Raw genomic sequence first — 15,876 nt, 5'->3', positions numbered from 1 at the left:
GCGCTTTCTGTGCATGTTGCATGTATCAGACTGGTTTATTCCCATCGGCGAAGAAATTAAGCTGAGTAAGATTAATTACAAGTCTGATGAAAAGGTATTTGTTTTTGCAATATGACAATGAGAAACAACTTACAACAATTTCGCAATTTTCAGTAAAATTAGAACTATGATTTTGCTGACTCCAAATTATCTTGAACACTGAATAATTTTCATTTAAACAGCTGCTTTCTTATGTTTCTTTTTCACACACAAATGAAAATCTTGAATAATTCCCAGCTCGTATTTGTAGTTAATACCCAACGGTGAATGTTTTACTTGGAATACCATAAGCCATCTAATTCATATTTGAAACAATTTTGCTTCGAAACGAGTTTGTATGTCATATATTCGATCTTCATTTGCTCAACGCTGATTACAAGTCGAGATCAAAACAAAGGATACATGAACAATATGAAACTAGAAGTAATAAAGTTTGTATTGTGTTTTCAATTTTAAAATGAATCCTCACGCTGAGCAGACATTAATCATTTCTCACTGTTAACTCGAGCATGAACAGTTTACATAGGTCGTTGCTCAAAGTGGTGCACGATCAGCCTCAATCGACATTGCTGAGTAGATTCACCCGTGAAACTAATGTCTTCCCGAGTTCAACAGAAATTAAAGCTAACATTTTTGTTAGTTAACGTATTTGTAACAATAGTGCATCTAGTTTCATCCAGCCCCGAAAGGAATAGTAGCAGTGATAATCCAGGGCTAAATGAAGCTCAGTTTAGTAACTTGATGAGATACACGAAGGATGGTAGGTTTCTCCACGGTATGTATAATAGATTTCCTATTTTTTTCAGCAAACCATGCTTGAATGAAAAGCTCGGTATTCTTTAACGGGGGAAACGGTATAAGGAAGCATTTAGACATGTTGAAGGAGTTAAATTGTTCGCGTTGGACAGAACAGGTGTCTCAATGCGCACTTTTTCTGATTGTTATGAAAAAACAGCGCTAAATTTCTAAATGAGCTATGGGCTTATTATACTGATAGTTTTTTTAGAAACAGGGAAGGTTTTCCACTTTTAATTTTGCTGGAAGGTCTTGATTAGGACTAAGCCTATAACACGTAAACTTTGCCCGTCAAGACCGCAGCGCATACTCATTTTCAAATTTTGGGTCGCAAAGAAAAGCAGTTTGCGTTTTTGCTGTCTCTTGAATTCACTCAATTATCACTGATAATTTTATCTTTGTAGAGCGCACACACATTTTCAAAGTTTGGGTCGCAAAGTTTGTTCTGTCTTTGCATTCATTCAATGATTATTGATAATCTTGTATGTGTAGATCTTGAGCCACAAGAGAAGTCTACGCAGTTTTCTCACAAAGACAAACCTAGGACTAAAAGGGATATCACTATAGGAAGTAACAGGTCAGTGGATGAGGATCCTTTAAGTTGTCGGCGTGAAACTTCTTGCGTTGGCAAATGCAGGAAAGGGAGAGACCCAGGACTAACCACTGAAGAAATCAAGTGCTTCTGTGATGAATACTGCACAGTATTCCTCGATTGTTGCGCAGATTACGAGCAGTTTTGCCTTCTAGGCAAGCATTCCAACTCATCAAAATCTCTAAACCATGAATTCTGGAAGTGTCATGACAGAGGTGGGTCTACGGTGCCCTTTGCGAAAGGTGTGAGGATGATCTCTGCTTGTCCTGCAAACTGGACTCATGATGAAATCGCTACAAAGTGCACAAGAGATATGCCAGAGATGTCCGAAGGCTCTCAAAGTCACACTACACCGTTGATCGATGCGAAAAATAACACATACAAGAATCGCTTTTGTGCAGTTTGTCACGGCGTTGAAATCAACACAAGCCGATTCTACGATCATGAAACACGGTCGATTCAACCCGTTAGCTATACCAAACGGGAGAACACTACTAATTCGACATCTGTGGTCTTTAAATCTTCAATTGTAAAATGGAAGCCACCTTTAGGCGCTCCCAGGCGTTACTGTCTTGACTTAGAGACAAACGCGTCGTGCTTGAATACCTCAGTGACGCCAGAAGTTCAGCGTAAGTGTTTATCAAAATTACTGGGAGTTGTCGGCGCGAAAAGGGGAACAAGGAAGCTGTATTTGAATAGACACTGCGCCCAATGCGCCGGTGTTGCACTTGGCGAGATTGTGTGTGGACCCATTAAACAAAGTACTCCAATGTTACTTTCGTCTATTAAGGGTCACCAAGTAGCACCTCCCTTGATCACCTTGTTTCGCCCAGATTCTCGAAAACCAAACCCCTGCGAGATTGGTCACGTACTGGATCCTGTTTCTAGGGAGTGCCGAAGGGTAATCAGCATGAAAAGGGACATCCACAAGAAACTAACTTTACCTTTCTTTAACAGATATAAAGTTTCTATCGAATTTGAATCTCAGTTTGGTAAAACAGATGGGAATCAATCAAGAAAAGTAATAACACAGACTCTAGAGTCTGCGTTAAGAAATTGCTCTGCAGAAATACTTTCCATAAACGTTCTAAACGGCACATCTATATCTGCAAATATAGTGGTTACCTTCCCGCAAAGTTACCTGAGTCAAACTAACGGCTCAATTACTTGCAATTTAACGGTAGGGAATATGCCTTTCTCTGTTGTCAAGGAGGAGTGGGTACCTTTGTTATGTGTCACAATTGACATTTACAACCCAAGTGAATACTTGGTAATCACGAACGCTGACTCCGCTATTTATGTTAACAGCACGAAAGACAAAATTCTCAAGACAGACTACTGGTCAAACCAAACTGAGTCTAGAAATGGATCTGTTATTCCTGTGGGTGACGTTCATGTCTGTCGAAAAAGCGTCATATTGAAGTGTTTTGGTGTCTTAATTCAGCTCAAGGAAGAGGAATACGTCATTTTAGGAAACGGATCTTTGTACAGAAATAACTCAAAAGAAGTATACGGCATTCATGATTTCGTGATGATAGACGGAGAGGCTACAATCTGCATCATCCCTTCGTCTGCTGATAGCAACACTTACACGGCACTTCTGATTTTAACTTACGTTGGAATCAGTCTTTCTATTGCCTGCCTTTTGCTTGTGCTCTTTACTTATTCCATTTTCAGGGAACTGCGTACTTTGCCGGGTATTAATTTAATGAATTTGTCCATCTCTTTGCTTTTCGCCCATTCCTTTTTCATGATTGGGGGTGTGAATCAACAGCGACAGATTTGTACATTGATTGCTGTTCTAACGCATTACTTTTACTTAGCATATTTTACTTGGATGTCAATTATCGCATTTGATACCTACTATACTTTTTCCAGAACCTGTCGCACCCGTCAGAGAACAGCCAATCGGAAGGGTTGCTTACTTGCCATTGGTTGGATTCCTGCCCTTTTGTTTGTTGCTATTTGTTACTACCTCGACCAATCAGGGTTAGTTGCTATAGGATACGGTGGCACGAGTCACTGTTGGATCAACAATACCAAGTCTAACATTTTTGTTTTTGTCATCCCGGTGGCTGTCTCCATTTTGTTAAACGCGATCCTGTTTTCGTTGACGGTTATTTCCATTAACAAAATAAAAAAACAAACACGGGTAATCGGAAACGCCGCAAACAATAGAAAACAGGTTGTGTTGTTTTTAAAGCTCTCAGTCTTGATGGGATTCACGTGGATTTTTGGATATCTATCGATTCTTGTTTCTAGTTACTTTGATTATCCATTTGTTGTATTCAACTCACTTCAAGGAGTTTTTATTGCTTTTGGGTTTGTGTTCACAGGCAGAGTGAAGAAAATGTACGGCGCGTTGTTAACAGCCGACAAAGTATTATCATCAACAGCACAAACTTACGATACCCAGATATAGGAATCGTGCCTGGCTCGTGAAAACAAAGACACGAACGAAGACAAGCCAATATCAGAAATCGAATAGCGTGTACTTGTGTTGCAATTAGCAGACGAAGAGTGAACATTATTTTCACTGCTCACAGTCCCGGCGTAATGTTCGATAGTGACTCTTGTGAGATGATTTGGGGATTATTTGAAAATTTTTGCGTAGCTCTGGAAAAATTTCGCTTCCATACGCCAATCATAAAAATGCTGATGTTCTTTCAAATGAATTTGTATACCTTCCTAGGTATCTGACATGAACCGGTGAGTTACAACTAAAATATGAAAGGCTTTCTTCGCTTGTATGTATCGGTTGGCTCCCTTATACCCGGCAATGTGCCACCATGCATAAGTCAAAAAAACGCGATCCATAAAATTGAGTCTGACTCTACTTCGTGAGACGCGATCAAACGTTCATTTACCTTCAAATGAATAAAGGGGGAAAGTTTCTGAAGAAACTGTGACACTGCGTCGGTGAGAGAGTATAACAGGGTAATTTGGTATTATCAACTGAGTTGATGACGTAAATTGGCCTTTGTAAAGAGTTTCAAAGCTGACGTTTCGAGCGTCAGCCCTTCGTCAGAGCGAAACGTCAGCTTTGAAACTCTTTACGGTGTCAAAATTACTTTACTAACTCAGTTGATAATGCCAACTTTCCTTATTTATCTACAAAACCACAAAGGAGAGCAGATCGATTATTTACTGAATGTGAAGGCTAAAGCAAGTAATTTATGACAGAATTCAATACTTGTTCGACTAGTCACTCTGCCAGTGCAAGGAAGTGATCTGCCCTTTTTCAAAGAAGTGCATGCATGAAACTCGGCATGAGCTGAACATAATTTAAAGTAAAGCAAGGGCACTAAATTCCGAAATGGCTGCTCTCCTCGCGTTTTGCCAATGTCACGCAAGAAGTGTTTAACGAGATAAAAGAAAATACAATTGTGAAGAGCACAAAAGATGCTATTAAGTTTAGCCAACAGTTTTCAAAAGAAAGATGGGAGGTTTTTGCTGATTAAATTAGATAAACCTGTTAAATGCTTTTCTCGATACGAGCAATGAAAGGAATTGTACAGAATGATTTCAACAACAAAACGAATTTACAAAAGAATTCGAAAGCACCTGCAGTGAGCAAGTATACAAAAACAATTATTAGCTGGTCACATAGAGGACCCTCCTCAAACGGAAACAAAGAAAAACACTCTTGATAATAACCTACAACAATGAACAATGATTATGAACTATATTTCAGTAAAACAAGTTTTTAATATATTATCATTTACAACGGATAAATTCTGAGATAAATAAAAGTATAGACTAAATATCTTTAAAGTAGAAATAAAGTTCAAAACTATCTGGGAAATCAGTAGATGCACATAGATACCCAGGTCCCAGTTATACAGTGGCATTAAATGTCAAAATATAGAAATAATCAAAATCAAAATGGGAATACCAAGGACACATTTTAAAAGCAATTATTGTTCACAGTTAATAAAATCATTCAATACCACAGGTATCATAAGTCTTGATTTTTCATGGAAATTTACAGTATTGTATAGATTATAAATAGAAAAAAACAAACTCCAAACCAAGCATTGTGATAGCAAAATCTGATCTCCAATGGAATGTTTCAGTCACCCACACCAACACTATCTAAAGTGCAGAGCTTGTCAAACAGGGTTCTTGTCAGAAAGAGGGAATCAGGTGCAAAGATCTGATGGTTATTTCTCTCTTCTAGCTTGCCATTCATTTGTCTTAAAATAATCAAGACTGTTTGATGGTTTAACAGAACAACAACCTCTCTTGGACTGCGTCCTTAACTGTTTGCAAGATAATGTATTAAAATATAAAATAATCAAGATTGTTTGATGGCCTATTGGAATAACAACCTTTCTTTGACTGTTCTCTTAAATTGTCTTCTTGATAATGTACTAACATTATAGGGATCCATCTGGAGGATTTATGAGTTAACCGCATGTTTAACTGACAAAATGGGAGTAAAAAATATAACCAGTAATGGAAGTGACCTTTTCTTACCATATATTGCCCTAAATTTATGATACATTAAAGGTTTCTTCCTTGTGCACTGTAACCCTATCACTAATAGGAATGACCAAGAAGTACTTTCTCCATACAGAATCAACACATCACCAAGCAGACAGGTGAGGAGAATAAAGAAAAATATCAATGTTGGGATGTTGTTTGATTTAAGACTGAAGGTCTTTAAGACCAAATTCTCAGAATTAACAAGACAAGAAAATTATGGTTGATAATAACAACTGAGTTATTTTTGAGATCTAGGGAGTAAAATGGTTTAAAATTTAATAAACAAAGTAAAATAAATTTTTAGGCACAATGTGCTGGAACATAACAAATCTGCTCAACATCCTTAACAGCTGAGCCTAGCTCCCTGATCCTTTCAGTTTGCTCTCATCATCAGCAGTAACTACAATACATGGACATCATGCTTTTGTCCTCTTTCATACACTGGTTTCCAGTTAAGTTCAAACAGCCTAAATGCCCTCAGTAAGGAACCCAGCTGTGCGATAAAGACACTACTGATGTCCATTAATGGTTGTAAAAGGTTTCTAATGCCAGTTAAAACATTCCGTGTGAAAATCAAGGTAGGTTGAATAATGCGGTTAAAAACCAGAGCCAAGTATGGTTTTAAGAAATGATCTCCAACCACAATGATGATTCCCCCAAGTATGCGGAGCAAAACATAGTGGAAGACAAACCGTAATAGTTCCAATACAAAGATGAATGCAAAGTCAGTGATGATGCGAACTGCACTGAAAAACTCCTGCCAGAAATAGTGAAGCCATTTTTCAGATCTACAAAAGAAAAATTGATCATGAATGTATCAGTAAACCTGGATGATCAAAATATTAATTATAATTATAATAAATGTATTACCAATTATCACTGATATATTACATTCACATCATGTTTTTTTTTTTGGTCTCTTATACTGGTTGTCTCAGTCATACAAAACACATATCCCATGCGGTGGCCATTGTGTACTGTGCACACTATAATTGCTGATAAAGAAACAGTTGAACACTGACTTAAATACATCGCTCTTTCATAACAAGTAAACCTAATAGGTTGAATTAAAGAGGATGTCAGGTTTCAAGAGGTTTTGAAGTAACAATTATAGGGGTGGGTGATCTAAAAGTCGTGCGCACATGTGCGATTTTTTCGATGTGCACGATTTTTTTTATTTGCAATTGCATGTGATTTTTTGCGCGTTTTATTCGCGTTTTTCGGTTAACGTATACGCAAGCAGTACTGTACATGTATAGCAAATTAACTGCCACTGAAAAAAGGGATTTTACCTGTCTGCTACTCCTTTCATGTAAGCTTCTCTCCATTCTGGTCTAACATCAAGATGATGGTTGTGACCGTGATCAAAATAATATGAACACCTACAGGTAATCAATTGTTAATCAATTTTATATTACCTCAAAGCACAATAATTTCCCTCTACTGATATCAAAGTCTACCACATGCATATTGAAAGCTGTATGTTCATATCCAATCCATCTTACTGCTGTAAAGCCACTCTAGAGATGCATGAGTCTGCATGAGGAAAAATCACAAATGACGAAACAGAAAACTCTGCAGAGCACATCACTCTTGTGTGGATTATGTGACTTTCAGTGTGAGGGTAGTTCTAAGAATAACAACACTTCCTGTCTGATACAATGTCTGATGTTTTGATGACCCAAGCCACAGTCAATATCACAATCATCTGACGAATCGTCCTCTATAACTGTCACACATACAATAAGATAGACAACATCCATCTGCAATATTCAAACAACTTAAAAGTAATTTTGCATATATACAAATTGTATTCATGAATGAACAGGAAAGCAATTGCCGATTATTACACAGACATCAATAACTTACCCACTTATTTTTCTTTCACTTTCCAGAGGCACACAGCATGTTTCTAAACTCAGAACCTTGTCATGATTCTCTACTATGGCTGTTTCATGTTCTGGGTGTACACTTTTTTCTTCATGGTTATCTGCTTTGGAATTTTTTTGGCGGGGTGTCAATGGTTCTCTGCTATGTGACACCAGTTCTTGCTCTTGTTCACTGTCAGAATCCCAAGAATGGTTCCCATGATTTGCTTGCTTGGTTGTCAAATAAGATGACTTGACTTTTCCAACCTTAGGTTTCTCACTTTGTGTAAGTTTTCCAGCATTTTGTTTAGGGAGATTGGCTGACGTAAAAATTTGAAGAATAAACCACCATTACAAAAGAATACTCAGGGGATGCAAAAGATAAAAATTCTACTCCTGACAGTAAAATAGTTATCAATGACCAGCAGGACAGAAGTCATTTTGGCATTTTAAAAGCAAGAAGAGGCAAGCATGAGGAAAGAGCAACCGTGAGACACACAAAAGCAGAAAAGCATAATTTTTTTGGCTTGCCTCTCTTTGCCTCTAAGATGCACAAAAATGTGGCCAATTCTGCAGGCTATAGCCTGTAGCTTTTTAAGTGCTACAGTACCTTGAAAATCTGTAAATGGTGGATTATGTCCATAATGATCCACTTCATTCATTTCTAAATGGATTCCTTCATTTTGTCTTCCCAGTCTGTCTTGCTGCAATCTATTCTCATTCATATCTGGGCTCAGCTCCTTGTTCTGACGATTCTCCAAGCCACTGTCAGCATTCAAGCTCCTGTCGACAAAGGTGGTAATTCCAGGTTTACCATATAGCTGACTTGGTCTGTTTGATGCAGGTGTCCCAGGTTTGGATATGGGCTGTGTTACTGGTGAATTAGTTATTGAGTTTTTCTCTGGGGTTGCTGCCTGTGACTTAATCTGAGGTCTCTTCTGAGAAACATGCCCCTTTGGAGAATGAGGTGGAGGGGCTGGTTGGTGTCTGGGAGTTGAATCAGGGCTAGAGGTTGGTTCTTGGACATCTCCAGGAAGGCTGTCCCAGTCAGAGTCACTTTCAACTTCTTCTGTTTTCTTTTGTTGAAACTGAAACATAACAGCAGTATTTAAAATTGTGTGAAAGAGAAAGACAACTATAATTGACAGTTGATACCAAAAAAGGACTCTCTCACTACTACTATACATGAATATTTACATGTTGTTGTATGAATCTGAGAAGGTATGTACAGCTGTAACAATGTTTTGTAATGGATCTTTCACTTCAAGGTCAAAATTAAAACACCTTATCATATGGCAAGGTAGTCCTGAGGTAAATCCAAATGTTCTGATAGGTTCTTACTAGATAAGGATTTTGCCATACAGACCGTTTCTACAGAAACAGTCGTGAGCCCACTTATTTGCTTCCCTTATGAGAGCTGTACCTGTAGGGGAATGTTGGCCTTCAGTCGTTTTTGTACAGACCTCACTGTGCTCTGTCGGTACTACCACGACCTTAAAGCCAATATTCCTCGGTACGACCCTTGCGTGCGGTTGATAAGAAAGTTAATATTCTACAAAAAAAGGTCCCATTCACCACCCGTTGTGAAACGGTTGTGCAGTTACAAATTAAAGAAGAGGAAGAATTCGGCCTCATAAATGTATGACTCAACAAAAACTTGCTATACGTCTTTCAAAATGAGACTAGATATTGCAAGAGCATGTACGTATGATATATAAGTATGATATCGCACACGTGTAAGGGTGATGTTTCATTTCAATTCCTCTTTTTCCTTTACTTGTCGTGATGTAGATGAGTTTACTGCACCTTTGAGTAACATAACCACATCGGAAAAAGAACTCAATAAATCACATTATCATGCGCCAAAGATTAAGTTCACGATAATTTACCGCTGTTTAGAGAGCGGTTGCTAGTCACTGACCATAAACAGATGCTATGAAAATCACCTTTGGCAGTCCCGCTCGCGATCACGCAGTCAGTAAATATACACAGTAATTTTCTTCGTCAAATCTGACGTATTTTCAATGTGAAAATCATCATCACGACATTGAAAATAGCTTTAGGAAGTATACCATTATTTAATATACAGGCAAAGAGAAGAGACCTACCATAATTCCACAATGCTATAGCAAATGAATCCTGAAGATTTCAAGTGTAACACTATTGCAGAGCCGGTGACAACGCCAGATTTCGCCAAAAATGAATTGAATTTTTTTTCTATCAAGACATACCACCAGTCTTTAAAATAGATCCGCGCAAACAGCTTTTCATTCTCGAGGAAAATGGTACGCTAATGGTGAAAAATTAAAGAGGAATACGGTGTTAAATCTCACACTGTACTGTTTTAGCAACAATCATCGGCAGAAGTTAACGTGCATTCTGGGTAACTTTGATAAGCGAAAAAACTGGGAACTAATTACTATCCGCGCGAATTTCTGTCAAGGAAAAAATGTCTACCTTTTGTTTATTTGTTTTGAGGATTTTTGTTCGGGTTTTGTGAGTTTTCTTCGAGGTCATCATAGTCAAATAGGTGCAAATAATTTATTTGAAGTATTGAGCTACTTTATGAAAGCACATGCGTGGTGTCATGGGTACATAAACGATTTTGGTATCCACAGATGCTCATGATGTTAAAGTTATATTATACTTCCTCCAAATCTTGAGTCAGCAGTATTCCACAATGATAACATGGCAACAGCATGGAGGAAAAAATGTTTGGATGGCTTTGAAAAACTTTAAGGATCAGAAATGTCTGTGAAAGTGTGACGACGATTAGGGTGATCGACTCTGGTTGATGCATAAGCGTAGTCAACAAAAATTGATCAGGGCCATAAATTAATAGACGCTAAAAGAACAAGCATGGACAGCACCAACAGGTTAGTTGGGTGCATAAATGTAAATTTATGATGAGTAGAGCTATGAGTTGATTTAGAAACAGATGTGTCGTCATTAAAGCATCATGACAGGTGTCTGCAACAAATGTACAACTGCCATGATGAATATAGTCTCACAGCTCCGTTAAATTACAAAAACTATATGTTGATCAGCTAATTAGTACTCAAACTGATAATAATATTCTAGGTTTGATTTTTTTTTCTTTTTGTGCCCAGCTACGATGCAGTTTAGAAAACCAGGAAGTGATCAGAGTAATTTTGCATCCTTTAAATGGTTATCTTTCTTGCTTGTTACTGCAGAGCTTTGAGGGAAAAGATGAAAAAGAGAAGGGCTGCAATGGAGGTAATTGATGTATAGTCTATTTCATGATCAGTGGTGATGTATTCAGCTGTTTAGGAAGAAGTATACTTTAATTCCCAGATAATTCTGGAAAAAGTTTTCTTTCTAGTAACATTTAGTAAAATGTAGTTACATCTCCATTATCTTTCAAATACACAAACAGGCCACAATTATGTCAGATACAGGCTCATACAGATCTGATGCTGAGGATACTCTACAGCGCACAGTGACTCCAGCTCGCAGCACAGACACGGTTAGTTTCTGTAGATGTTACCCCTTGCCCATGTCAATAGAAAATTTTTGAAAATTTTATATTTGCTATAGAAGAAATTTGCTGAAAGTATTAAAGTAATGATTTTCTTATCCATTCACTTTTCTATTTTTTCTAATATCTAGCTTTCTTTTCCATATAAATCAATACTACTATAGCATGAGCCTATTGCACTGTGTTCAGGGTATAGATTACTGATCAAATGTGTTGTTAGGATGGCAGGATATCAACTAAGTTTTTTCTCCTCTATTTTTGTGGCTGATATGATGTCAAAGTGGGTATCACCCTTAACATGTCAGATAAGCCCATCTTGCTGGCTTGGACAGCCAATCAGAACACAGGTTTCACTTTATTTTGTCCACTTACATACCTAGACATATTATGATATTCCTTTTTGGATCATTTGTTAATTATAGCCTGTAAGACTAGTAACTGGGACAGAGGTAGAGACTCTTAGTCCAGCAGGAGATACTATGGTTGAGGTGAGCCTTTCAAAAAAATTTAACATGAATTATTTAATTTATGCATGTATATTCCTTTAATAAATTTTATCAGCAGTAAAATGAGAAAAATGCATAATGTTACCTCTACTAATAATTATATTGTTTGAAGTGCAATTGTTTCTCACATTACTTGGTCACTTTCTGATCTGGATTGCAACATTTTTATTATTGCATACTGCTAGTCTTTGACAGTCTTGTAAATCATGGATGATGAAGTTAAACATGAGAGTTGTCCTTGGCTGCTCTTCACCTTCCTTCTGTTTCTTCCATTCCTTTTATCCTTCTCTATGTTTGCAATTTTAAAAAAGGCATTTACTAGGAAGGTTTTGCTTACAGTCCTTACAGGATCTTGAAGATGATGGGGATATGTTACAGGACCTTCAGACAAGAAGGCAGCAGAGAAAAGAGGAGGTAAAATGTTTGTTAATATTTGTAGGGCTGTGAGAGTGCAGTGTATTTCGAGGAAAGCAAATACAGGTCAAGATGGTTCTCAAGATGGTTGGAGGTTGCTAATTATGGCCTTAGTTTATAATTAACTGAATTTGACTTTAATTAGCATAAAAGTGAACTTTTAGGTGAGATTGAAGTAAAACCAAGCTAAAACATTAGTGAACAATTTAATCATTTTTGTCCTTGAGGAGCAGAAACTTTGCAAGGAGTCATGGACATCAGTCATTATCTTCACACCAGAATATTTATTTTAGCAGGAAACAGTGTTTGGTAGCTACTGTAACATGTGCCATATTGTTATAGTAAATGCTGTCCAGTTGTGAAGATCCATTTATATACAGTTTTATAGATGTCATGTATCTAATTTTGCATTATTATAACTCTTGTCCTTCACTTAAAGCTGTATTTCTATCACTATTTCAGCTTTCCAATACCTTTGGTGGAGCATGGGGAGAAGAAAGGACTGATCCAGAATCACCATCTGCAGGTTGCCTCTTTTTCTAATTTTTACAATTACATGTATGGTGGGTTCATAATTAGCCTAATTACTGGGGCTTCCTGTGGAAAAGCCAAACTTTTTAACTACCTTGTAGTTGTTGTATATTATCCAAAGAGGTTATGTTGGCATGTCTGTGCAGGTGCTGATTATAAAAACAAACTGTAATAGATTACAAAGAAACTCTTCATAGATGAATGAATAAAAGGGGGTAAATTTCTCAAGAAACCATGGTGCTTTGACAGTGAATTGGGTATAACAGGACAATTTGATTTTTAAGTTTATTTGGTCTGCAACCTACGCATAGAAAATGAACAGTCAGTCAAAAAGGAAAGCAAAAATGCACACACATACAACTGACTGCTCAAAGGGATGATTTTTTTTTGAGGTTTCATGAAGTGTTGGAAACATGGACAAGTTACTGTGTCCTGACATAATCAACCTCTAGTTGATAATCGTGTAACCTAGAGAAGAGGCTTTTTCTTTTGAAAATTTGGATAATGTATGCAAATTGTATATTCATTTCTTTTTTCCCTTTCCTCAACCAACACTCCTTGATTAGTCTGTTTTGATTATGTTTAAAGGTCCCTCCAGGCTCAGTGAGCCAGGCCCTAGACTTCAGCAAATGATGGATTCTGGCAAGTCCTCGAGTCTGAATGCCTCCATAAGAGAAAGGCTTAGAAGTAAAGTGCGAGGAAAGCAGGTATTTCTAAAACACCACATGCAATACCATTTGTATGGTCATGGCAAAGGAGAGTCATTGTCTACAGCTTATAGTGTGGTTCAATTTCCAACTTCAGCCAAGCTTCATTTAAAGGATGCATGAGCAATGAAAGTCCTCTCTAGCACAAGTATCCTAAAAAGTACCAATAATCCTGTAAACATGTATGAGGGGTCTCCAAATTTATATCAATTTGAATTAATGCACATGTCATGTTTAGTGTTTATTTACAACTTAATAAAATAAGAACTTTTCACCCAAGAAAAGGGAAGGGGGCTACTAGTGGACATCCACCACTAACCACTGGCACTGAGGTGAATAGTTGCTTAGTATAAATTGAAACAGTAACTAAAGAGAAATTAAATATAGCTCAAAGCGATGTTCTTGACCCATTTGTTCCTGCAATGATTTTAGTATTTTTGGCACAAATCTCACTTGAGTTACCTGTGGGTGAATAGCAATTGATATTTGGAGTTTGAGTAGAGAGTGCACCTTCAAAGCTATCCACTGCAATTGGTTTTTCTTATATGTACGGAATGAATATACATATTGATAGACACACCCAAAATTGTAATTCTCTGAAGTCTGGTTATACCTCTTGTTTTAGGCAGTTCCCAGATCTGGAGATGGAGAGGTAAACTTGTCTGATTACTCTAGATTTGTTAAAAGATCTGAAACACTGTAATAAGGCAGAAAAGCTTAGTTACATAAGAGCAAGAACTTTAATCTTTTTAACCCTTTTACTTCTAGATCACATTTGTAATTCTCCCTACTTTCAACCATACAATTCTTGTAATGTTAGTTCAGAGAATCAAGTATTGGATCAACTAAGTATCCCCAAATTGAATGATGTTTTTTTTTATTCTCATCACTTATCTGGTTGATATTGTATTGATGTTGTTAGGAGAAATTCTGTCTTGGATACTCATGGGAGTTAAAGGGTCAAAGGCAGTTCTCAGCCATTTTAAACTGATTTGTTTTTAATGATAACATTTCTTTTGGTGGAATTTTTTCAGTCATTTTAATAGAAAATTACATTCCTCCTTTTGTTTCCATCAGGGCACACCAGAACGAAGACTGCGTGGCCTAAGAGACAGACCTCTACCAACAAGATTTGATGATGCAGGGGTAAGGTGGTCTGAAGACGAAGGTCCATTTAGTCAAATTACTTATTTTATGATGACATGAATTTCTATGTTTAACTTAAATATCATGAAATTTATTATTCAAACTAAGTTTTAGCAAATCTTTACATTAATATGGATTTTCTCATGAAGCAGGAATCAATTAAGTTAAATGCAAATTGCCAATCAAATGTAAGGAGTTGAGGTTGAAATTTGTTTGGTTTATAATTCAAGGCAGTTGTATGTTCCACATAATAATAACTTATTAAACAATATTGGGTGCATTTTCTCTGATTATATAGTGTATAGTGTTTGTAAAAATATTGTGTAACTTTTCCTTGCATCATAAATTTGTTACTCTCTTTGGCATACAATCCTGAATTCATTGTGATGTACAGTTTTTCCTAATACAGTTTACAGACAGTATATGAATATTGCTTTAATTTGTATTAATGAACATACTTTTGATAATATTGTGATTTAAGATTAATGATTGTGGTATTGTCACTCTCCGTTCAGTCATTGATATCAAGGCTTTCTTGCAGAGCCAGTCATATTAATCACAAGACAATTCCATTTCAAGTAAATGAAATATGTTCTCAATGACTTTGATTTCCCTTAGCTTTTAGGTGATGTTCCAGAAGAAGATGACACAGAAGATGCTGAACTTCAAGCAAGCATAGCAAGTGCGAACAGGTGGAGAAAGATGGCTGCACTGACAAGACAAAGAGCCGCAGAGGTATCTACATTATTTTGCTACTTCCTAGTTAGTGTCTGGTATTTTTATTTTGAGCTGAGTCTTAATACTGAATGACAGAAGAACCTGGCCCTACACGGTACACATTCGACATGAATAAAATTTAAAATTGACCCTCAAAGAGCTAAATTTGATAATTGTATAATTTGCTTTTGAGACTGTTCAGGCATGAAAAACATAGTGTTAGTAAAATTTACAACTGATGGAGCCAAAAGAATAATTCATACCTCAAAATGAAGTTAATTAATTGTTTGGGGTGCCAATTTTAAATTTTCAAAGGCACTGAGTTACAGAAATGTGATGCCCACTCTTCCCAGTTTTCAAATACATTCATAGTGGTGGTATTAAGAGTTTCTCACAAATGGTATCTTAAAAGGGGTAAGAGTTTTGAACTCGGGGCCAAGTTACTGCAAATAAGCACAATACAGGATGCCCCCTGCTTAAGAAGTTGCAATATTTATACATATTTAGAAGTTAAACCCCTTATTTGAATGTATACTGTAGAATCTGATGTAATAGTGTAAGGGAATTTCAAGTC

General features: G+C 36.9%; 3 protein-coding genes across 3 annotated transcripts in view; 2 read left to right on the top strand and 1 right to left on the bottom strand.

Annotated features, from left to right (window-relative positions):
- Positions 1-731: 731 nt before the first annotated feature.
- LOC131778155 (uncharacterized) lies at positions 732-3,848 on the top strand. Its single transcript, XM_059094535.2, has 2 exons — positions 732-814; positions 1,327-3,848. The coding sequence occupies exons 1-2, from the start codon at positions 781-783 to the stop codon at positions 3,846-3,848; spliced, it is 2,556 nt and encodes an 851-aa protein (XP_058950518.2). The 5' UTR covers positions 732-780.
- A 2,322-nt stretch (positions 3,849-6,170) lies between these two features.
- Positions 6,171-10,128, bottom strand: LOC131778162 (uncharacterized). The gene is made up of 5 exons (XM_059094543.2): positions 9,891-10,128; positions 8,393-8,870; positions 7,784-8,102; positions 7,207-7,296; positions 6,171-6,702 (listed from the first exon to the last, which is right to left on the bottom strand). The coding sequence occupies exons 1-5, from the start codon at positions 9,891-9,893 to the stop codon at positions 6,315-6,317; spliced, it is 1,278 nt and encodes a 425-aa protein (XP_058950526.2). The 5' UTR covers positions 9,894-10,128; the 3' UTR covers positions 6,171-6,314.
- A 91-nt stretch (positions 10,129-10,219) lies between these two features.
- The window catches only part of LOC131778161 (coiled-coil and C2 domain-containing protein 2A), a 29,671-nt gene continuing 24,014 nt past the window's right edge, over positions 10,220-15,876 (top strand). Inside the window, exons 1-10 of the mRNA XM_059094542.2 lie at positions 10,220-10,658; positions 10,977-11,019; positions 11,180-11,269; positions 11,704-11,769; positions 12,127-12,201; positions 12,664-12,727; positions 13,321-13,439; positions 14,065-14,091; positions 14,517-14,585; positions 15,204-15,320. Of these exons, the coding sequence (XP_058950525.2) occupies positions 10,642-10,658; positions 10,977-11,019; positions 11,180-11,269; positions 11,704-11,769; positions 12,127-12,201; positions 12,664-12,727; positions 13,321-13,439; positions 14,065-14,091; positions 14,517-14,585; positions 15,204-15,320 (687 nt within the window). The 5' untranslated portion in view covers positions 10,220-10,641. The remainder of the gene's footprint in view (positions 10,659-10,976; positions 11,020-11,179; positions 11,270-11,703; positions 11,770-12,126; positions 12,202-12,663; positions 12,728-13,320; positions 13,440-14,064; positions 14,092-14,516; positions 14,586-15,203; positions 15,321-15,876) is intronic.

This window comes from Pocillopora verrucosa, chromosome 4 (assembly GCF_036669915.1).
Source record: "Pocillopora verrucosa isolate sample1 chromosome 4, ASM3666991v2, whole genome shotgun sequence".
Classification (NCBI taxonomy): Eukaryota; Metazoa; Cnidaria; class Anthozoa; order Scleractinia; family Pocilloporidae; genus Pocillopora; species Pocillopora verrucosa.
This window is presented reverse-complemented; position numbering and strand designations above follow the sequence as displayed.